The sequence below is a fragment of the Saimiri boliviensis genome, chromosome 14 (assembly GCF_048565385.1).
Source record: "Saimiri boliviensis isolate mSaiBol1 chromosome 14, mSaiBol1.pri, whole genome shotgun sequence".
Lineage (NCBI taxonomy): Eukaryota > Metazoa > Chordata > Mammalia > Primates > Cebidae > Saimiri > Saimiri boliviensis.
The window spans coordinates 29872696-29894961 of record NC_133462.1 but is presented as its reverse complement, the minus strand read 5'-3'; the positions used below and the strand labels follow the sequence as shown (position 1 = coordinate 29894961).

Genomic DNA, 22266 nt, shown 5'->3' with positions numbered 1-22266 from the left:
ACAAAAATGTTCACAGCAAAAATTAGCCAAAAGGTGGAATCACAAGAGCCAGTAATCATGCTAGCCAAAAGGTGGGAACAACCCAAATGTTTATTAACAGATGAATGGACGAAGAAACGTGGCCCATCCATACACAGGAATATTATTCAGCCATGAAAAGGGAATATCGCACAGACACAGGCTGCAATGTGCGTGAAGCTGGAAAACACTGTGCTGTGTGAAGGAAGCCAGCTGCTAAAGGTCACTTACTCCAGGAAATGCCCAGAATGGGTAAATCCTTAGGACAGGAGGCTGAAGTATGGTTGTGAGGGACTGTGGGAGCTGTATCAGGGAGTGACTGCTGAGGACGACGTTACCTTTCTTTTCTTTTTAAAAAATGTTTATTTAAAAAATTCTAGCCTGGGCACGGTGGTTCATACCTGTAATCCCAGCACTTTGGGAGGCTGAGGCAGGCAGATCACCTGAGGTCAGGAGTTCGAGACCAGCCTGCCCAACATGGTGAAACCCCTCTACTAAAAATACAAAAATCAGCCTAGCGTGGTGGTGCATGCCTGTAATCCCAGCTACTCAGGAGGCTGAAGCAGAAGAATCACTTGAACCTAGGAGGTGGAGGTTGCACTGAGCCGAGATCACGCCACTGCACTCCCGCCTGGATGAAAAAGCAAGACTCCATCTCAAAAAACAACAACAACAACAACAAAAATCCGAATAGAGATAGGGTTTCCTTATGTTATCCAGCCTGGTCTCGAACTCCCGAGCTCAAGAGATCCTCCTGCCTCCGTTTCCCACAGTGCTAGGATGACAGGCATGAATCTGTAATTCTGGAACTAGATATTAGTGAGAACGGCACGACATTGTGAATGTTGTGAATGCACTCAATGCCACTGATTTGTACACTGTAAAATGGTTAAAATGGAGGCCAGGTGCAGTAGTCCCAGCACTTTGGGAGGCTGAGGCAGGCGGATCGCATGAGTTCAGGAGTTTGAGACAAGCCTGGGCAATATGGCAAAATGCCATCTCCACAAAAAATACAAAAATTAACCAGCAGTGGTGGCTTCCACCTGTAGTTCCAGCTTGTCAGGAGGCTGAAGTGGGAGGATCGCTTGAGCCCTGGAGGCAGTGGTTGTAGTGAGCTGAGACTGGGCCACTGCATTCCAGCCTGGGTGATAGAGTGAGACCATGTCTTTAAAAAAAAAAGAAAAGAAAAAGAGGCTGGGTGCGTGGCTCATGCCTGTAATCCCAGCACTTTGGGAGGCTGAGGCAGGTGGATCGCCTGAGGTTGGGAGTTCGAGACATCTGGCCAACATGGAGAAATCCTGTCTCTACTAAAAATACAAAAATTTGCTAGACGTGGTAGCAGGCGCCTGTAATCTCAGCTACTCGGGAGGCTGAGGCAGGAGGATCATAACCCTACAAATGCCCCTCCAGTGATGGAGAGGGGTCAGGGCGGAATCCACCTGAGGGCCGAGGATGTACTAGATTCTGGCTAAAGGACTGTCATTGCATTAAGCTCCTGACATTCATGAATGTGACCATGTCAAGCAATTCCACTTCCAAGTACAAACCATGAGAATTGAAAATGGGTATTCAGCAGGGTGAGGTGTCTGTCTCACGCCTGTAATCCCAGCACTTTGGGAGGCTGAGGTGAGTATCTATCTATCTATCTATCTATCTATCTATCTATCTATCTATCTACATTCTCTCTCTCTCTCTCCATATGTATATATATATACACATATATACACATACATATACATGTACATATATATGTACACGTTTATATATATACATATACATATTTATGCCGCACTTCTCTCTTTCTAAGAGCAGTGAGCTGAGATAATGCCATGATCTTTCTCTGAGAGAGAGAGAGTCTCATTCTGTCAACCAGGCTGGGCTGGAGTGCAGTGGTGTGATCTCAGCTCACTGCAATCTCCACATTCCAGGCTCAAGTGATCCTCCCACCTAAGCCTCCCGACTAGCTGAAATTCCAGGCGCCCACCACCACAGCTGGCTAATTTTTGTATTTTTAGTAGAGATAGAGTTTCGCCAGGTTGGCCAGGTTGGTCTCAACCTCCTGACCTCAAGTGATCCACCTGCCTCGCCTCCCAAAAATATTGGGATTACAGTCGTGAGACACTATGCTCAGCCCGACTGTGTCTATAGTAAACCTCAACAAAAAATGTTAAAATAAGAAAAGAATTGCCAGGAGAAGCAGATGAGAACATCCAGGAATCCTGAGAGCCCAGGGTTCCATTTTCCCCAACAAATGTGATCATCTGACCCCTCTGGGGATGGTGACCTTGAAACAGTTATGGAGCTGGGCCAGAGATCAGAGACCTCAGTCCCATGCCTGGGATTTGGGCAGTGGTCCCAGAGGCATCTCAATTTCTACGGAAACGCTCCCCACTTGCCCCACACCGGAGTTCTCAAGCCTGGGAGATGCCTTGCTTTGGGACAAGAAAGCCGATGGCTCCAGACACTCAGGACATGTTTTAATTGAGACGGAGTCTCGCTCTATCACCCAGGTTGGAGTGCAGTGACACAATCTCGGCTCACTGCCACCTCCACCTCCCCGGTTCAAGCAATTCTCCTGCTTCAGCCTCTAGAGTAGCTGGGACTACAGGCATGTGCCACCACAGCCGGCTAATTTTTTGTATTTTTTTTTTTTTTTTCAGAAGAGCTGGAGTTTCACTGTGTTAGCCAGGATGGCCTCAATCTCCTGATCTCGTGATCCACCCACCTTGGCTTCCCAAAGTACTGGGATTACAGGTGTGAGCTACTGTGCCCGGCCACAACACTCAGGACTTTATCCCCAAAAACTGTAATAGGGGAGACCTTCACCCCAAAATCAGATCCCCCTAGTAGAGACATTTCTTTGCCCCATCAGGCCCTTTAAGACAAACTATTAATAGAATTAATAGTAACAGGCTGGTGCAGTGGCCCATACCTGTAATCCCAGCAGTTTGGAGGCCAAGTGGGACGGATCACTTGAGGTCAGGAGTTCGAGACCAGCCTGGCCAACATGGTGAAACTTAATGTCTCTACTCAAAATATAAAACTTAGCAGGGCAAGGTGCTGGGCGCCTGTAATCCCAGCTACTCAGGAGGCTGAGGCAGGAGAATCCCTTGAACCTGAGAAGTGGAGCTTACAGTGAGCTGAGGTCACACCACTGCACTCCAGCCTAGGTGACAGAATGAGATTCCGTATAAAAAAAAAAAAAAAAGAAAAAGAATTAGTACCAAGAATTATAACTTACAGCATAGGCACAAGAAAGTGCAAGTGGATAGAGTTCCATCCAGAAGCTCCTGGGTTCGAACCCTGGACCCATCCATAAATATATATACAAGGAAGAAATGAATGAATGAATGAATGAATGGTGAACAAATAGGCCTTTCAGCCCATTCCAAAAGACTTTATCATATCCCTTCCCGGATGCCCAAGCCTTGTGTTGCACAAGACCAGGGCCCCAGAGAGGCCTCGGGCTTCCAAAATGTTCCAGCCTTATAGGGGAGACAGTACCCAACAGAGACACTCCCACCACCGTGACTGCTCACAGCAGTAACATAAGCAATCACAGGGACACAGGGAAGGGAGCCAAGGGGGAGGGACAAGGATAGAGGAAGGATGCCAGAAGCAAAAAGAGAGGAAGCGGAGTGCAAGAATGGTAGGCGGCACGTGGCCAGCCGCCGTTACACACCGGCCAGGGAGGAAGTTGGGCTGAACAAGCCAGATAATAAACAGCAGTGGGAGGCTGTCTCCTTCCCAGATCTTTCCCATTTCTGTCCTGCTTTGCTTTGCATACTCTTGGAGACAGGGAGCTCACTCCTGAGGAAGGTGGTCCAATCTTTCCTGGGCATGGGCTACTGTCTTAAAGTTCCAAGCAAGGTGATTTGTCAGGTAGTAGTCCCTGTGGGTCAAAGGGCTAAAGGGGGTCAGGCACGGTGGCTCATGCCTGTAATCCCAAGACTTTGGGAGGCTGAGGCAGGAGGATCACTTGAGGTCAGGAGTTCGAGACCAGCCAGGCCAACATGGTGAAACTCTGTCTCCGCTAAAATACAAAAATTAGCCGGGCATGGTGGCAGGCACCTGTAATCACAGCTACTCAGGAGGCTGAGGCAGGGGAATCGCCTGAACCCGGGAGGCAGAGGTTGCGATGAGCTGACATCACACCATTGCTTTCCAGCCTGGGCGGCAAATGAGACTCCATTTCAATAAAATAAAATAAAATAAAATGGCTAAAGGGGATCATCTGGGGAGAGAGAGGTACCCATGTGCGCAATGCAGGCAGTCCCTCGCACAGGCTGGATCTGGAGTCAGACCCACTTGGATTCAAACCGGCTCTACCACTTACAGACCTGGTGACTTCCTCCAAATCTGTTTCCTCTCCTTTCCTCTGAAAATGACCACAGTAACCGTTCCTACCTCACTGTTTTGTGCTTGTATGCAATGAGCTAATACAGTAAAATGCCTGGCGCGTGGGAGGGGCAGAATAAGTGTTGCCGTGTTCCAGGCAGGCCCGGGGTTCTCCGGTTGTATCCCAAACACACACGTGCTTTCTTACCTCGAAAACTTTCCACGTGCTGTAACGTCGGCCTCACGTGCCGTTGCCTCATCACCCACATAAGGCAAACTCCTACACATTCCTCAAAGCTCTACCTACAAATAGATTTCTCTGTTCAAGCCCTGACCTAGGGAGCTGGGAGCATCCAGGGGCGCCGGGTTCGGACTGGGCCTAGCGTCAAGTGATGTGAGTTCCTGGAGGGCAGGAATTCAGGAATTCTGACCTACATGCACCAGACAGGCGATCAAAGCTTGTTCAATGAAAAAAAAAAAAATGAATGAATGAATGGTCACTTGGGAGAGGCGGCTCCCAAACAGACACCCAGGAGTCCCCCAACCCCTTTAGCACTCGCATTCCCTGCTCTCCGCGACCTCAAAGGGCCGGTAGGTGGTCGACCAAAAGGGGCGGGGGTTGGGGTGGTTCCGGGCAGGGTCTTCGGTTCTTCCGGTGCGGCCCCTTTAAGAGGCGGGGCCAGTGGGGCGGGCGCTGAGAACGCCGGGGCGGTGCGAAGATGGCGGCTGTGGCTGGGCCCGGGGATGCCGCGGCCCCGAGTTCGCTGCTCCTCGTGGTGGGCAGCGAGTTCGGGTGCCCGGGGCTCCTCACCTACGTCTTAGAGGAGCTCGAACGAGGTCGGGCTGGCCCGGGGGCGCGCGGGAGCCCGGGAGCCGGGCACGCGTCGCGGCTGGCCCCGGGGCCGGGGGGGAGTGGGCGGCGGCGGCGGCGGGGCCCAGGCTCTGGGGCGGGGATCGCGGACCCGGGGCTGGGTCCCCTTCACCGTTAGGCGCCTGACGCGGGCAAAGGCGGGGTGCCTGTGGGTACCCGCGGAGGAAGTGGCATCGGGGCCTGGGCTGGGCAGGGCTGCCCCGCCCCAACTCCGGGTGAAAATCGGGGAGGGGTCACGGGTCACGGGCCTAGGCGTGGAGACCTGCGCATTTGGGCCATTTGCTCCCCTTCCCGCCTGACTGGCCCGCTCGGGGGGAGGGCCTGGGGACGCTTTGGATCTCCAGGTTTTAGCAGCTTAGAGATCTTCCGAAGGGAGACGCAGATATTGGGGGAGGCTGGCCTGCAGCCCCGGGGCCCGCTTTCTCTTGCAGCACAAGGAGCTGCTAATTGGGGTGTGGGTGGGTGCGGCTTGCCCGGGGGATTTAGCACCTAGGGAGGTGAGTCATAGGTGCACCTGCCCGGTTCACCTGCAGCCACTTGGCACAGTGGGACTGGCACAGTGGGACTGGCGGGCGGGCATGATGCACCCGTGGGTGGAGATGGGTGTTCATCCCCCAGCCCTCAGAGAATCTGGACCTGCGTGTTTCATCGCTTGTAAAATGGGACAGGAACACGCACCTCGCTTCATGTGCTTGGGGAGTGTTTAGTGAGCACCTGCTATGCGCCAGGCAGTGGGTACAGGGACATGGCTGGGATGATAGACAGATTCAGCCCTGCCAGCACAGGTCTGGTGGGGGGATGGATCCAAAGCAAATGAGGAGATAGAACACGCTTCCAGCTCACATGGTGTTAGGAGGGATCAGAAGTCTGCAAGGAGCTGAGAGGACAGCCAGTCTTAGCACCCGAAGGTGGTAAGGGGGAAGGGCCCCTGGGCCAGTAGGAACAGGTGGGGGTGGCAGGGGGATGGGCTTCCAGGCAGAAGGAACAGCTGTTGCAAAGGCGGTGAGTGGAAACGGGCCTGGCAGGGCATAGGAGCAGCAAGGAGGTGGAGATGGAGGAGGTGGAGGCTTGGTTGCTGAGTCTTTTCTGTAAAATGACGAGGTGTGCTCTGGGTCCCCTGGCTCACCTGCAGCAAGACCTGAAGGTGTTGGGTACTTCTGAGTCTCCAAGCTGTGAGTGACGGGAGGAGGCTGGGGCCCTCCCTACCCACAGGGTGCTGGTTATTGAAATATTCTGGGAGCTGGGCGGCCCGGCTGAACTCCTGCCTCGATGCCTCCCCCCCACCAGGCATCCGGTCTTGGGATGTGGACCCTGCCATCTGCAACCTTGATGAACAGCTCAAGGTCTTTGTGTCCCGACACTCTGCCACCTTCTCCAGCATCGTGAAAGGTGAGCCTGGGGTGCCCCTGGCTGCTCCCCCACCTCTTGTTCACGGGGCAAGTGCCAACTGTGTGCCAGGCATGGGGGGGTGGGGTAAATAGCAACACTAATAACATAGCTGAGACCTTTCAAATGCAAGCCCTGACCCAGGGATAATCCCCATCCTCGGTAACCCACGGTGCAGGAACTGATGTTTTCGTCCCTGACTTACAGATGAGGAAACTGTGGCGTGGAAGGGGGAAGAGGTCGGGAGGTCTCCGAGGAGGGGGTTTTTTGATGAGAAACTGCAGTGACTGGTGTGTCCAGTGGAAGGGAAGTACCCCAGCCAAGACCCAGCAGTGGACAGAACCTTAGAAGGGACCGAGTCCGTGGCTCACGCTTGTGATCCCAGCACTTTGGGAGGCTGAGGCTGGCCGATCACTTGAGGTCAGGAGTTCAAGACCAGCCTGGCCAATGTGGAGGAGCCTTGTCTCTCCTGAAAATACAAAAACTCACCGGCATGGTAGCAGGTCCCTGTAATCCCAGCTATTCAGGAGGTTGAGGTGGGAGGATCACTTGAACCTGGGAGGCGGAGGTTGCAGTGAGCTGAGATCTCAACACTGCACTCCAGCCTGGGTGACAGAGTGGGCGGGAATCTGTCTCAGAAAAGGAAAAAAAAAAAAAAACATCTAGAAGGTGGAGGGGGCACTGAGCCGGCCCTGGGAGATGGAGTGTGGGCCCCTTTGGTTCACAGCCACAGAGCTGGGTATACAGTAGGCGCTCAGTAGGTAGGAGTGAGATCAAGGAGGGCCCAGCTCAGCACGAGGCTCCCTTCTGGGGTGACCCAGGGTGAGCAGGGCAGCAGGCAGGCGGGCAGGGCTTGGGTGTTGCCTGAGCCGCCCTGTGCTCCTGCTGGTCTCGAGTCACTGCTGGAGAGGAAGGAAGTGTCCGTCGTCTCGTTGTCCCAGTGGGTCCTCGGGGCTTCCTGACTCTTCATGGGGCAGAAAGTGGGGCTGGAAATCCTGTCTGCTGTGTGTGACCTTTGTGGCCACTTCCCCTTTCTATGCCTTGATTTCTCCACCTGAATGGGGCAATGTCTATGTGCGACAAAAAGCATGCTAAGGCTGGGTGGGGTGGCTCTTGCCTGTAATCCCATCCCTGTGGGAGGGCAAGGTGGGAGCATTGTTTGAGGTCAGGCATTCAAAACCAGCTGGGGCAACATGGTGAAGCTCTGTTTGTATTGAAAATACAAAAATGAGCCGGGCCTGGTGGTGCACATCTGTAGTCCCAGCTACTCAGGAGGCTGAGGAGGGAGGATCACTTGAACCCAGGAGCCAGAGGCTGCAGTGAGCTAAGACTGTGCCACTGCACTTCAGTCTGGGCAACAGAGCAAAATCCTGTCTCAAAAAATAAAATCAAGCTAAACGTGATAAGGGCCGACAGCATGGGAGAGTCCTTGCTTCTCCAGACTCAGCCGTGCTCACAGCCCAGTCCTGGGCCTCAGGGCCTTTGCTGTTGCTGTACCCTGGTCCGGGTTGGCCCTCATTGGCCCTCCCTGGCCCTCCCTGGCCCTCCTCTGGCTCTGGCTACTTGCCGCCCCGTTCTCACAGTGCTGATGTTTAAAACACGTCTGGGGCTGGGTGCGGTGGCTCACGCCTCTAATCCCAGCACTTTGGGAGGCCAAGCAGGTGGATCATGAGGTCGGGAGTTTGAGACCGGCCTGGTCAATATGGTGCAACCCTGTCTCTACTAAAAAAACAAAAATTAGCTGGGTGTGGTGGTATATGCGTGTAGTCCTAGCTACTCGGAGGCTGAGGCAGGAGAGTCACTTGAACACGGGAGGCGGAGATTGCAGTGAGCCGAGATCATGCCACTGCACTCCAGCCTGGGCAATAGAAGGAGACTGTGTCTCAAAAACAAAAAACAAAACACACCACACACACACACACACACACACACACACACACACCTGGGCCCTGATAGAAGGAGACTGTGTCTCAAAAACAAAAAAACAAAACACCACACACACACACACACACACACACACACACACACACACCTGGGCCCTGGGGACAAAGGAGGGTCAGGATCTCAGAACCCACTCCAGCCCCGCCCTTTATGCTGCCCTGCCCCTAGCTCAGTCCTGCCTCAGTGCCTTTGCCCTGGATGTACCCTGGTCCAGATTCGCCCTCACTGGCCCTCCCTCAGCTCTGGCTCCCCGTCTAAAAAATAGACGTGGCCGGGCGCAGTGCGTCATGCCTCTAATCACAGCACTTTGGGAGGCCAAAGCCGGAGGATCACCTGAGATCAGGAGTTTGAGACCAGCCTGACCAACATGGTGAAACCCTGTCTCTACTAAAAATTTAAAAAAATTAGTGGGGCATGGTGGCGTGTGCCTATAATCCCAGCTATTCCAAAGGCTGAGGCAGGAGGATCACTTGAACCTGGGAGGCGGAGGTTGTAGTGAACCGAGGTCATGCCGTTGTACTCCAGCCTGGGCAACAGAGTGAGACTCTGTCTCAAAAAGAAAAGCAAATGAATGTGATGGCGGCATCACCCACAGGGGTGGCAGCTGCTAAGCAGGCCCTGTGCCGCGTGGCCCTCTGGGTACTGCCCCTCTCAGGCTGGTGGGGGTGGTTCAGGTTTCTCTTTCTTGCCTGGTCCTGACCTGCAGCTCTGCTATGCGCCTGTTACTCTCCATATAATCCCTGGGTGGGTTCCCAGGGGCATTCGTGTTCCCCGAGGGTCGCACAGGGAGGCAGGATTTGACTCCAGGACGGCCCGATTGCCCCACAGGCCAGCGGAGCTTGCACCACCGTGGCGACACCCTGGAGACCCTGGTCCTCCTGAACCCATCAGACAAGTCCCTGTGTGATGAGGTAGGGAAGGGCTGGCATCCCGGAGCGGGCGGGCCGCTGGGACTGGTGCCGTCTCTGTCTCCACGTCTCATGTCCTCGTCTTCGTGCTGCCCCAGCTCCTCGCCCAGAAGCCTTCCCTGTGGCTCCAGCCTTTGCTTCTTCCCTCCTCTGGAGTGGGAGCAGAAAAGGCTGGGGTTTGGAAGGGAGGGGAGGGCAAGCACTCACGGCCCAGGGCCCAGGACAGCGTGGGGCTGGAGGCGGGAAGGCCAGAGCAGACCGCGTCCCGCGGGTCCCCTGTGGCGAGGCCTCAGCAGTTGTCTGAATTGAGTTACTAATGGTAACTGGCTTGTAGCTATCTTACTCTCCCACCAGTTATACATCAGAAAGGGGGCTTTCAGTTTTTAGGAGACAGAGCCAGACACAGATACCCCTAGCCCTGTGGCATCAGGGCTGGGCTGGAGAGAGGGGTGGACTTGAGAGAGCCCAGGAAGGGCAGGGAGTGCTTTCAGGAGGGACACCAGAGCTGGGCTTTGTAGGATTCATAGGAGTTTGCTAGGGGGCGGGGCCCAGCAGGAGATGGATCCGTCACTGCACAGCACGGGGCGTTTAGTGCTTACCCCCTCCCTCAGCTCCGGAACCTTCTGTTGGACCCTGCTTCTCACAAGCTGCTGGTGTTGGCTGGGCCCTGCCTGGAGGAGACGGGGGAGCTGCTGCTACAGACAGGGGGCTTCTCACCCCACCACTTTCTCCAGGTCCTGAAGGACAGAGAGGTAAGCCACCCCTTTGCCGTCTCCCCTTTCCCGGCTCTGAATCCTGGCTCGTCTGCATCAGGCTGTGTGGCCCCAGCCTCCTCTGTAGGACGGCAGCGGTGGCACGTGCCTCCTGGCTGTCGGGGTCATCGCCCGTGAAAGGGTGTGAGCTGGGTCTGTAGGTCAGCAGAGGCCCCCGTGGCCTGATGTGGGATGGAGCCAAATTGGTCCTTTCTGGTGCCTGAAGTCTGTGTAGGACACAGAGGCAAAAATCTCTAGCAAACTACATTTTCACATTATCGTGGGGCACTTAGAAGTGCTGACAGGGCCAGGCGTGTGGCTCAGGCCTGTAATCCCTGCACTCTCGGAGGCCGAGGCAGGCAGATCACGAGGTCAGGGGTTTGAGACCAGCCTGGCCAACATAGTGAAACCCTGTCTCTACTAAAAATACAAAAGTTAGCCAGGTGTGGTGGCAGGTGCCTGTAATCTCAGCTACTCAGGAGGCTGAGGCAGGAGAATCCCGTGAACCCAGGAGGCAGAGGTTTCAGTGAGCCGAGATTGTGCCATTCCACTCCAGCCTGGGCAACAGAGCAAGACTCTGTCTCAAAAAAAAAAAAAAAAAAAGAGAGAAAAGGTTCAGTAGACAGAGGTGGGGCATGGAGGGTCTCCTTGGAGGGAGCTGTGCCCTGGGAGGAAAGAGGGGTGAGCTAAAGGCCATGGGACAGGGAGCCCTTTGAAGTGGAGGGAGAGTCAGGAGTGAGGCCAGACCATAGAGCCTCGTGGGGCTGGAGAGGATTGGGTTTTGGTGGGAAGGTCCTGAGGAGCAGGCCTGGGGTGAAGGATGAGGGTGTCCTCGCCCAGTTTTCCCACTGGGCGGGGTGTTGCCTGGCTCTGGGTGGCCCCTGACACTCCCCTCCATGCAGATCTGGGACATCCTGGCCACCACGCCCCCACCAGCACGGCCACCAGTCCTCACCATCACCTGCCCAACCTTCGGCGACTGGGCCCAGCTGGCACCTGCTGTGCCCGACCTCCAGGGGGCGCTCCAGCTGCGGCTGAACCCCCCGGCGCACCTGCCCAACTCTGAGGGCCTGTGTGAGTTCCTGGAGTACGTGGCAGAGTCTCTGGAGCCGCCGTCCCCCTTCGAGCTGCTGGAGCCCCCCACCACCGGGGGTTTCCTCAGGCTGGGCCGGCCCTGCTGCTACGTCTTCCCCGGAGGCCTCGGGGACGCCGCCTTCTTTGCAGTCAATGGCTTCACCGTGCTGGTCAACGGTGGCTCGAACCCCAAGTCCAGCTTCTGGAAGCTGGTGCGGCACCTGGACCGAGTGGATGCCGTGCTGGTGACCCACCCGGGCGCCGACAGCCTCCCCGGCCTCAACAGCCTGCTGCGGCGCAAACTGGCCGAGCGCTCCGAGGTGGCTGCTGGTGGGGGCTCCTGGGACGACAGGCTGCGCAGGCTCATCTCCCCCAACCTGGGGGTGGTGTTCTTCAACGCCTGCGAGGCCGCCTCGCGGCTGGCGCGCGGCGAGGACGAGGCGGAGCTGGCACTGAGCCTCCTGGCACAGCTGGGCATCACACCTCTGCCCCTCAGCCGCGGCCCTGTGCCGGCCAAGCCAACCGTGCTCTTTGAGAAGATGGGCGTGGGCCGGCTGGACATGTACGTGCTGCACCCGCCCTCCACTGGCGCCGAGCGCACGCTGGCCTCCGTGTGCGCCCTGCTGGTGTGGCACCCTGCGGGCCCCGGCGAGAAGGTGGTGCGCGTGCTGTTCCCCGGCTGCACCCCGCCTGCCTGCCTCCTGGACGGCCTCGTTCGCCTGCAGCACTTGAAGTTCCTGCGAGAGCCTGTGGTGACACCCCAGGACCTGGAGGGGCTGCGGCGAGCTGAGAGCAAAGAGAGCGTGGGTTCCCGGGACAGCTCGAAGAGAGAGGGCATGCCTGCCGCCCACCCTAGACCTGGCCTAGAGCGCCCTGGGGTGGTCCGGAAGGAGCCGGCACGGGCTGAAGCCCTGCGCAAGACTGAGAAGGAAGCCAGGGCCTCCCGGGAGGTGAAGAAGGATCCCAAGCCGAGCGTGCCCCGGCCCCAGCCTCGGGAGGTGCGCCGTACGACCTCTTCTGTGCCCAGCCTCAAGAAGACTGGTTCCCAGGCAGCACCCAAGCCCCGCAAAGCACCCAGCACAGCGCCCAGCACATCCCACTCTGGCTTCCCGCCGGTGGCAAATGGACCTCGTAGCCCGCCCGGCCTCCGATGTGGAGAGGCCAACCCCCCAAATGTGGCCAGTGGCTCCCCGGCCTCCCAGCTGGTGGCTACGCCCAGCCTGGAGCTGGGGCCCAGCCCAGCTGGGGAAGAGAAGGCGCTCGAGCTGCCACTGGCCGCCAGCTCGATCCCAAGGCCACGCACACCCTCCCCTGAGTCTCGCCAGAGCCCCGCGGAGGGCAGCGGGCGGCTGTCACTGAGCCCACTGCGGGGCGGGGAGGCCGGGCCTGACGCCTCCCCCACGGTGACCACGCCCACGTTGACCACGCCCTCGCTGCCTGCAGAGGTGGGCTCCCCGCACTCCACGGAAGTGGACGAGTCCCTGTCTGTGTCCTTTGAGCAGGTGCTGCCGCCATCCGCCCCCGCCAGTGAGGCTGGGCTGAGCCTCCCGCTGCGTGGCCCCCGGGCTCGGCGCTCGGCCTCCCCACACGATGTGGACCTGTGCCTGGTGTCACCCTGTGAGTTTGAGCATCGGAAGGCGGTGCCCATGGCGCCAGCACCTGCGTCCCCCGGCAGCTCCAACGACAGCAGCGCCCGGTCACAGGAGCGGGCAGGTGGGCTGGGGGCCGAGGAGACGCCACCCACATCAGTCAGCGAGTCCCTGCCCACGCTGTCTGACTCGGACCCCGTGCCCCTGGCTCCCGGCGCCGCAGACTCAGATGAGGACACAGAGGCCTTCGGAGTCCCTCGCCACGACCCTTTGCCTGACCCCCTCAAGGTCCCCCCACCACTGCCTGACCCATCCAGCATCTGCATGGTGGACCCGGAGATGCTGCCCCCCAAGACAGCGAGGCAGACGGAGAACGTGGGCCGCACCCGGAAGCCGCTGACGCGCCCCACCTCACGCGCTGCCACCCCCAAAGCCACTCCAGTGGCTGCTGCCAAAACCAAGGGGCTTGCTGGTGGGGACCGGGCCAGCCGGCCACTCAGTGCCCGGAGTGAGCCCGGTGAGAAGGGAGGCCGGGCACCCCTGTCCAGAAAGTCCTCAGCCCCCAGGACTGCCACTCGAGGCCCATCGGGTGAGTACTGGAGCTGGGGCCTTAGGCTGGGTTGGCAGCTGCTCAGGCTGGAGAGGGCATAGCTCATCCTCCTGTTCTTAATTGTTTTTTAAAAGAGATGGTCTCACTGTCTGCCCGGCTGGAGTGCAGTGGTGCAATCACAGCTCACTGCAGCCCCAATCTCTGTGGCTCAAGCCACTCCCACCTCAGTCTCTCCAGTAACTGGGACAGCAGGCACGACCACCACACCTGCCTAATTTTCACATTTTTGGTACAGATAGGGTCTCACTGTGTTGCCCAGGCTGATGGCCACGCCCAGCCTGGAGCTGTGTGGCCTCAAACTATCTACCCACCTCACTCTCCCAAAGTGCTGGGATCCCCATCATGAGCCACCGTGCCCTGCCAGTCCTCCTGGTTTTGTGTGTGTGTGTGTGAGAGAGACGGAGTTTCGCTCTTGTTACCCAGGTTGGAGTGCAATGGCACGATCTCGGCTCACCGCAACCTCCGCCCCCTGGGTTCAGGCAATTCTCCTGCCTCAGCCTCCTGAGTAGCTGGGATTACAGGCACGCGCCACCATGCCCAGCTAATTTTTTCTATTTTTAGTAGAGACGGGGTTTCACCATGTTGACCAGGCTGGTCTCGATCTCTTGACCTCGTGATCCACCCGCCTCGGCCTCCCAAAGTGCTGGGATTACAGGCTTGAGCCACCGCGCCCGGCCTTGTTTTTTTTTTTTTTTAAAGAGAGTTCCACTGTTGCTGCCCTCGCTGGAGTGCAATGGTGCAATCTTGGCTCACTGCAACCTCCGCCTCCCGGGTTCAAGAGATTCTCCTGCCTCAGCCTCCCAAGTAACTGATATTACAGGTGCCCACCACCACACCCAGCTAATTTTTGTATTTTTAATAGACACAGGGTTTCACCATGTTGGCCAGGCAGGTCTCGAACTCCTGATCTCAGGTGACCCACCCACCTCGGCCTCCCAAAGTGTTGGGATGACAGGTGTGAGCCACTGCGCCCAGCCACGTCGTCCTGTTCTTAATTGCTGTGTGACCTCAGCAGTGCCCACACAGGAGAAACTGGGGCTCAGTTTCTCCTGTGAAATGCAAACTGACCTCAGTGTTGAACCACTTGCCATTCTGAGGTGCCTGGACAGCACCCTGGGTGGAAGCCAGGTGAGCATGTGTGCTAGTTGTGGGTTTCTAGAAGCCACAGTGAGTAAAATGAAAGAGTTGAAACTTTAAATAGTACATTGGATGTAACCGATTGGTTAGGAGGACGTAGCCTACGGTGGTACTCACAGCAGAGCAAAATCAGCAAAGAGAAAAGGCGTGTAGGGTGAAGGCCAAAGGAGACACGGCAGAAGCTTCCAGAATCCTCTCCCAGTGGGGCTGCATACCACAGGCTCCATTTCTGCAGTAGCAAGTTGTAACAGTGTGTCTCATGGACGCCAATGAGAGACTCAGCATGCCCAGGTTCTTATTGGGCCAGTAACGTAGGCATCCTCTGCCTGGCACAGAGATTCTAGACCCCCCCCCAAAAGAGGAGATGAGGTGTGTGGTCCAGTCCAGGCACAGGGAGCCCCTCTCAGACGGAATGGTGGGAACCCTCCTCCTGAGATCCAGATTTCCAGACACCAGCTAAAGGCTCACATTTTAAGCAGACCTTGCCAAGGGGAGGGACTCTGGCCTGCTGCTGTGCTTTTTTTTCTTTCTTTTTTTTTTTTTTTTTTTCCTGAGACGGGGTCTCAATCTGTCATCCAGGCTGGAGTGCAGTGGCGCAAACAGGGCTCACTGCAGCCTCGACCTCCCAAACAGCTGGAACCAAGCAACCCTCCCACCTCCTGAACAGCCAGGACCACAGACACACACCATCACGCCCAGCTAGTTGTAAAAATTTTGCGTGGCACCGGGGTCTCACTGTGTGGCTGGGGCTGGTGAGGAACTCCTGAGTTCAAGTGATCCTTTGGCCTCAGCCTCCCAGAGTGCTGGGATTGTAGGCTCGAGCTGCCACGCCCGGGCTTGGTCTTTAATTCTGGATGAACTGCCAGACTCTTCCACAGCAGCCGCTTGCCACTCACCAATCTAAAGGGTGTGAGGTGGGATCACATTGTAGTTTCAGTTTCTATTTCCCTAATGATTAGTGATGCTGAGAATCTTTTCATAGGCTTATTGGACATTCATCTTTGGAGAAATATTTGAGTCCTTTGCTCAATTTTAAATTTGATTTTTTAGAGACAGGGTCTTGCTCTGTCACTCAGGCTGGAGTGTGGTGCAAACTGCTCACTATAGCCTCCACTTCCTGGATTCAGGCAATCCTCCCACCTCGGCCTCCCAAGTGGCTGGGATTACAGGTGCATGCCATCGTGTCTGGCTAATTTTTGTAGTTTTTTTGTAGAGATGGAGTCTCACTATGTTGCCCAGGCTGACCTTGAACTCCCAGCCTCAAGTGATCCTCTCGCCTTGGCCTCCCAAAGTGCTGAGATTACAGGCATGTGCCACCACGCCTAGCCCCCTTTGCCCATCATTTTTAAATTGGGTTGTTTTCTGTTGAGTTTTGTAAATCATTCTGGTAATCCTTTAGCAGATAAATGGCTTGCAGATGTTTCCTCCCATTCCGAGTTGCCTTTTTCTTCTGTTGATCCTGCCCTTTGACGCACAAAAGTCGTAAATACGAAGTCCATTGTGTCTCTATGTTTCTTTTGTTGTCTCCACTTTTGATGTCAGACCCAGTGATGATTGCCACATCCCATTTTCTGTTTGTTTGTTTGTTTTGTTTTAAGATGGAGTCTCACTCTGTCGCCCAGGCTGGCGTATGGGGGCACGATCTTGACCCACTTCAACCTCCACCCCCAGGTTCCTGAGTAGCTACCATTACAGGCACCCACCACCACACCTGGCTAATTCTTTGGTATTTTTAGTAGAGACGGGGTTTCACCATGTTGGCCAGGCTGGTTTCGAACTCCTGACCTCAAGTGATCTGCCCGCCTCAGCCTCCCAAAGTGCTGGGATGACAGGCGTGAGGCGCTGCACCTGGTCAAGTCCAGCACTGAGAAGCTTCTACCCCATGTTTTCTTCTAGGAGTTTTGCCGTTTTCCCTTTCACATTCAGGCCCCTGACCTATGTGGAGATAATGTTTGTATGTGGTGGAATGATCCAGTGTCATTCTCTTGCATGTGCAGGCCCAGCTTTCCCAGCAGCATTGGTTGAAAAACTGTCCTCTCCCCAATGAATGGTTTGAAGTCCTTGTTGAAAATGATTTAACCATACATGTGAGGATTTATTTCTGGGCCTCTCTATTCTATTCTGTTAGTCTGTGTATCTCTTTATGCCAGTACCACACTGTTTTGATTACTGTACCTTTGTAGTAAGTTTTGAAATCAGGAAATGTGAATCTTGATTCTTCCATTTCATGACTTTTACATTTCCTTTTTAGATTGTTCATTGTTCGTGTATGGAAATGCAACTGCGTTTTGTGTGTGGACTTTGTATCTTGCTTCTTTGCTGAATTCATTTATTAGTTTTTGTTTGTCTGTCTTTTTGAGATGGAGTCTTACTCTGTTGCCCAGGCTGGAGTGCAGTGGTGTAATCTCAGCTCACTCCAACCTCCGTCTCCTGGGTTCAAGCAATTCTGCCTCGGCCTCCCAAATAGCTGGGATTACAGGCATGTGCCACCACGCCCAGCTAATTTTTGTATTTTTAGTAGAAATGGGGTTTTGTCATGTTGGCTAGGCTGTTCTTGAACTCCTAACCTCAAGTGATCCCACCCACCTCAACCTCCCAAAGTGCCGAGATTACAGGTGTGAGCCACCATGCCCAGTCCATTTATTAATTTTAACAGCACATATGTATGTGTGTGTGTGTGTGTGTGTGTGTGTGTGTATATATGTATATATATATATTTTTTTTTTTTCCTCCTCGCTCTCTCTATTTTGACAGAATCTATAGGGTTTTCCACCTATGAGGTAACATCATCTACGAACAGAGAATTTCACTTCTTTTCCAGTTTGGATGCCTTTAATTTCTTTTCCTTGTCTAGTTACTGTTGCTATAACTTTCACTACTATGTTGAATAGAAGTAATGAAAGTAGGCATCCGGCCAGGTGCAGTGGCACACGTCTGTAATCCCAGCACTTTGGGAGGCTGAGGCAGGTGGATCACGAGGTCAAGAGATTGAGACCATCCTGGCCAACATAGGGAAACCCCGTCTCTACTAAAAATACAGGAAAAAAAAAAAAGAAATTAGCTGAGCGCATGCCTGTAGTCCCAGCTACTCAGGAGGCTGAGGCAGGAGAATCACTTGAACCCTGGAGGGGAAGGTTGCAGTGAGCCGAGATCATGCCACTGCACTCCAGCCAGGCAACAGAGCAAGACTGCTCAAAAAAAAAAAAAAAAAAAAAAGTAGGCATCCATGTCTTGTTTCTTCCTGATCTTAGAGGAAAAGCTTTGTCTTTCACTATTGAATATGATGTTTACTTCGCGTTTTCATATGTGGCCTTTGTTATGTTAATATTGTTCTTCTCTTCCTACTTTGTTGAGTGTTTTTACCATGCAAAGGGTATTGAATTTTGTTAAGTGTTGTAGCGTTGTTTCTCCATCAATTGAGATGATCAGGTGGTTCCCCACTCCTTACTCTGTTACTGTGATGTGTTAATAATAACACTGATTTTTTCGTTTCATATGTTGAACCATCCTTGCATTCCAGAAATAAGTCTGACTTAGGGTATGTAATCCTTTTAATATGCTGCTGAATTAGGTTTGTTAATACTTTGTTGATTTTTTTTTTACATTATTGTTCATAAAGGCTGTTGAACTGCCATTTTCTTGTAGAATTAAATGTTGTATGTCTGGCTTTGGTATCAAGACAATTCTGGCCTCATAAAATGAGCTAGGAAGTGTTCCTTCCTCTTCAGTTCTTTGGAAAAGTTTGAGAAAGGCTGATGTTAGGTCTTTAAGTGTTTGGTGGAGTTCCGCAGGGCTTTTCTTTGTTGGGAGGTTGTAAATTCGTTCTCCTTGCTAGGTACAGACGTATGCTGATTTTCTTTTTCTTCGTGATTGTGTCTTGGTAGTCTTAGCGTTTCTAGGAATGTGTCCATTTCCTTTGAGGGTACGTATTCATTGGCGTACAAACCTGAGTACACCAGTACCCTCAAATGAAAAGCGGGTTAGTACTCTAACCCCCGGAGCTGGACAGCAGCTGTGATTGTAAGGTGTAGGGTCAGGTAGGCTTCTTGTGCCCGAGACCCGGCTGCTTCCTTTCAGTCCCCTTTGGCCCTAAGGTCAGGGTTGGACCAGGCCGCTGGAGCTGCTGTCTCATCCCATCCAGTACCCCCGTGCTGCTCCCGGGCCCACCTCTCAAGGCCCTCTGCACCCACTCTGGCTCCCCATCACCCATGGGGCAGGGATTCTGTCTTGCTCACAGCCATGTTCTAGGGCCTGGTGCCCAGGAGGTGTTGATAAACACCCCTTGAGCAAGTGAACCAGACAGATGCCGCAGAAGTAGCAGAGTGGTCCAGGCACTGGCTGCTTTCAGGGCTCAGACTCTTAAACCCTCTTCCAGGGAGCATTCCCTGATTGCCACCCACCCCTGACCCTGGGGATGTCTGTGTCCAGGGACTGGCTGGGGATGAGTCTGGCCCTTGTCACAGAGGGGTGGCCGGTGGTATTTGCAGAGTGAGTAAAGTGTCACTGGAGCCAAGGCATGGTGACAGGCACCTGTAGCTCCAGCTACTTAAAAGGCTGAGGCAGGAGGATCACTTGAGCCCCGGGAGTTTGAGATGAGCCTAGGCAGCATGGCGAGACCCCCCTTTCTTAAAATAAGATTCACTGGAGTCATGAGAGCGCCACGGCCCCCCAGGAAATTCTGCGATCAGGCCTCCTGCTGAGGAGGGAGCTGCTCGGAGCGGTGCGGGTGCAACTGGGAGCCTCAGCGCCTCCCCAGCCCGGAGCTCATTCCTGACTCCTCATCTCCCTGTCCTCAGGGTCAGCCAGCAGCCGGCCCGGGCCATTGGCCGCCCCCACCAAGTCCCCGGTCTACCTGGACCTGGCCTACCTGCCCAGCGGAAGCAGCGCCCACCTGGTGGACGAGGAGTTCTTCCAGCGCGTGCGTGCGCTCTGCTACGTCATCAGCGGCCAGGACCAGCGCAAGGAGGAGGGCATGCGGGCCGTCCTGGATGCGCTGCTGGCCAGCAAGCAGCAGTGGGACCGTGACCTGCAGGTGCGTGTCAACCCGGGGACTCTGGCGTGAGTAAGCGTAGTCAGCACAGGTGGGGAAAACCACCCTCGACTCTCAGAGCCTAAGCTGCATCCCCCAGGCCACACAGGGCTGGGGGCAGACGTGGGAGTCTTACACGCTCAGCCTTTAGGGACCCCTTCAGACTCTGATTCTGTCACACCACCGTCCTCGTCGGCTGTGCTGGGAGCCTGGGGGAGACGCAGGGCCTCGTGAATCCTCCTGGTTCTCTTCCTTCCCCAGACACTTTGTCACTTAGCCGTTGTTCCCTTGTGAGACTTAGCTGGGATGGAGTAGGTGGGCCGTGCGGTGTCTGTGCGGCTGAGAACCCACCCCCATGACTGCATGAAGCTGAGTGATGGAAAACAAGCACTGCAGGGCGAGGCACGTGTGGGCAGAGGGAGGACCATCTCACTCCGCGGCCCCTGCCCTCACGCAGCTGCTAGTCTGGCTTCCAAAGAGCGTCTTTGTAGGGCGCACGGCCCGGGCAAAGGCCCAGAGGTAGGAAAGAGGTTGGCGTGTTCGAGGAGCAGGGGAGACCCAAGTGAGTGCAGAGAGAGCTCGGCGAGGGAGGCCTTGCAGCGGAGGGGCTTGTCTCCTGTGTGCTGAGAAGGTTCTTTGGGTGCCGGTTGGGAGGAGCGGGGTCCTCACAGACAGGCCGACCACTCATTGGAGCAAACAAGATCTGGAAAAGACCTGGAAAGGCCTCGAACGCCAGGAAAGGAAGGCGACTCGGGCCCCGGGCCATCAGGGCAGGGGGTACCCCTCTCACTGGTGTTTCACCCTCTGCCTCCGTGCCCCCGCCTACAGGTGACCCTGATCCCCACCTTCGACTCGGCGGCCATGCACACGTGGTACACAGAGACGCACGCGCGGCACCAGGCGCTGGGCATCACAGTCCTGGGCAGCAACAGCATGGTGTCCATGCAGGACGACGCCTTCCCCGCCTGCAAGGTGGAGTTCTAGCCCCGCCCACACGCCCCACACCCGCCCCCCGCCCTGCCCTAGACCCAGCCTCATCAGAAATAAACTGTGATCGCACTTCTTGTGGGCTCTCTTCTTTCTGCGACGGGAGACTCGGCATCTACCTACTGGTCCTGCGGGCAGGAGCAGCTTCCATGGACTCCCCAGGGACCCTACGGTCAGGCCCGCTCCGGCCACCATGTTGCAAATGGGAGAAACGCAGACTTTGCAGAGCTGGGTTTGGGGAAGGACGCGCCTCTCGGAGTTAATGACCGCTCCCCGGTGGAGCTCCCGCGGCGGCCTCCACCCCAGCCCAGTAACCGTGAGGGGCCCAAGTGACAGATGCGAAGTAGCCACCTGACAGTCTGTCACACAAACCATCAAACAAAAGCTCCCCTGCTGTCTCTAGAGGAGATGGAACTTGTTCCAGAAAGTCTCGCCCCGCAGGAAGGCCTCACAGAGGAATCTGAAATCAGAGACGGCAAAGCAGCCACTTCCTGAGTCCTGCCCTCTCACCCCCTGCACAGACACAAGCACTTAGAATCACTGTCATCTCTACCGTGTTGGATGGCAGCCAGCCCCCAAAACACATTCAGCTGCTGACCCCTGATACCTGTGAAAGTGATGTTACTTTGAAAAAGGATCTTTGTAGAAAGGATTTTGTTGTTATTTTTTGAGATGGAGTCTTGCTCTGTCACCCAGTCTGGAGTGCAGTAGTGTGATCTCAGCTCACTGCAACCTCCACCTCCCAGATTCAAGCGATTCTTGTGCCTCAGCCTCCCCAGTAGCTGGGATTATAGGTGCCCGCCACCACACCTGGCTAATTTTTGTATTTTTAGTAGAGAGTGGGTTTCACCATGTTGGCCAGGCTGGTCTTGAACTCCTGACCTCAAGCGATCCACCCACCTCAGCCTCCCACAGCGCTGAGAATATAGGCGTGAGCCATTGCACCCAGCCTTTGCAGATGCAATTAAATGAAGGAGCTCCAGCGATCACCCTGGATTGTCCAGATAGGCTCTGCATCCAGTCACATGGGTTCCTCTAAGAGACAGGGTGGCTGGGCACGGTGGCTCACGCCTGGAATCCCAGCATTTTGGGAGGCCAAGGTGGGTGGATCACTTGAGCCCAGGAGTTTAAGACCAGCCTGGGCAACATAGCAAGACCCGGTCTCTACTAAAAATACAAAAATTAGCTGGGCGTGGTGGCGCACACCTGTACCAGAGACTGAGGTGGGAAGATCACTTGAGCCTGGGAGGCGGAGGTTGCAGTAAGTCAAGATCGCACCACTGCACTCCAGCCTGGGCCACAGAGCAACACTCTTATCTCAAAAGAAAAGAAAAATCCCACAGACTGTGAGTGGCTTAAATAACAGCCTTTTTTTTTTTTTTTTTCTTTTTTGAGATAGTGTCTCACTCTGTCGCCAGGGCTGGAGCGCAGTGGTGCAAACACAGCTCACTGCAGCCTCGACCTCCTGGGCTCAAGTGGTCCTGCTTCCTCAGCCTCTAATGTAGCTGTGACAAGTGTGTACCACCACGCTGGGCTAGCTTTTGTATTTATTCATTTTGAGACAGAGTCTTGCTCTTGTCACCTAGGCTGGAATGCAGTGGCATAATCTTGGCTCACTGCAACCTC

General features: G+C 55.1%; 1 protein-coding gene across 1 annotated transcript; it reads left to right on the top strand.

Annotated features, from left to right (window-relative positions):
• Window positions 1–5052: 5052 nt before the first annotated feature.
• Window positions 5053–20715, top strand: MAP1S (microtubule associated protein 1S). Its single transcript, XM_039465711.2, has 7 exons — window positions 5053–5193; window positions 6515–6616; window positions 9383–9465; window positions 10074–10214; window positions 11117–13466; window positions 19421–19656; window positions 20482–20715. Exons 1-7 carry the CDS (start codon window positions 5076–5078, stop codon window positions 20635–20637), a joined length of 3186 nt encoding a protein of 1061 aa, XP_039321645.2. The 5' UTR covers window positions 5053–5075; the 3' UTR covers window positions 20638–20715.
• Window positions 20716–22266: the final 1551 nt, after the last annotated feature.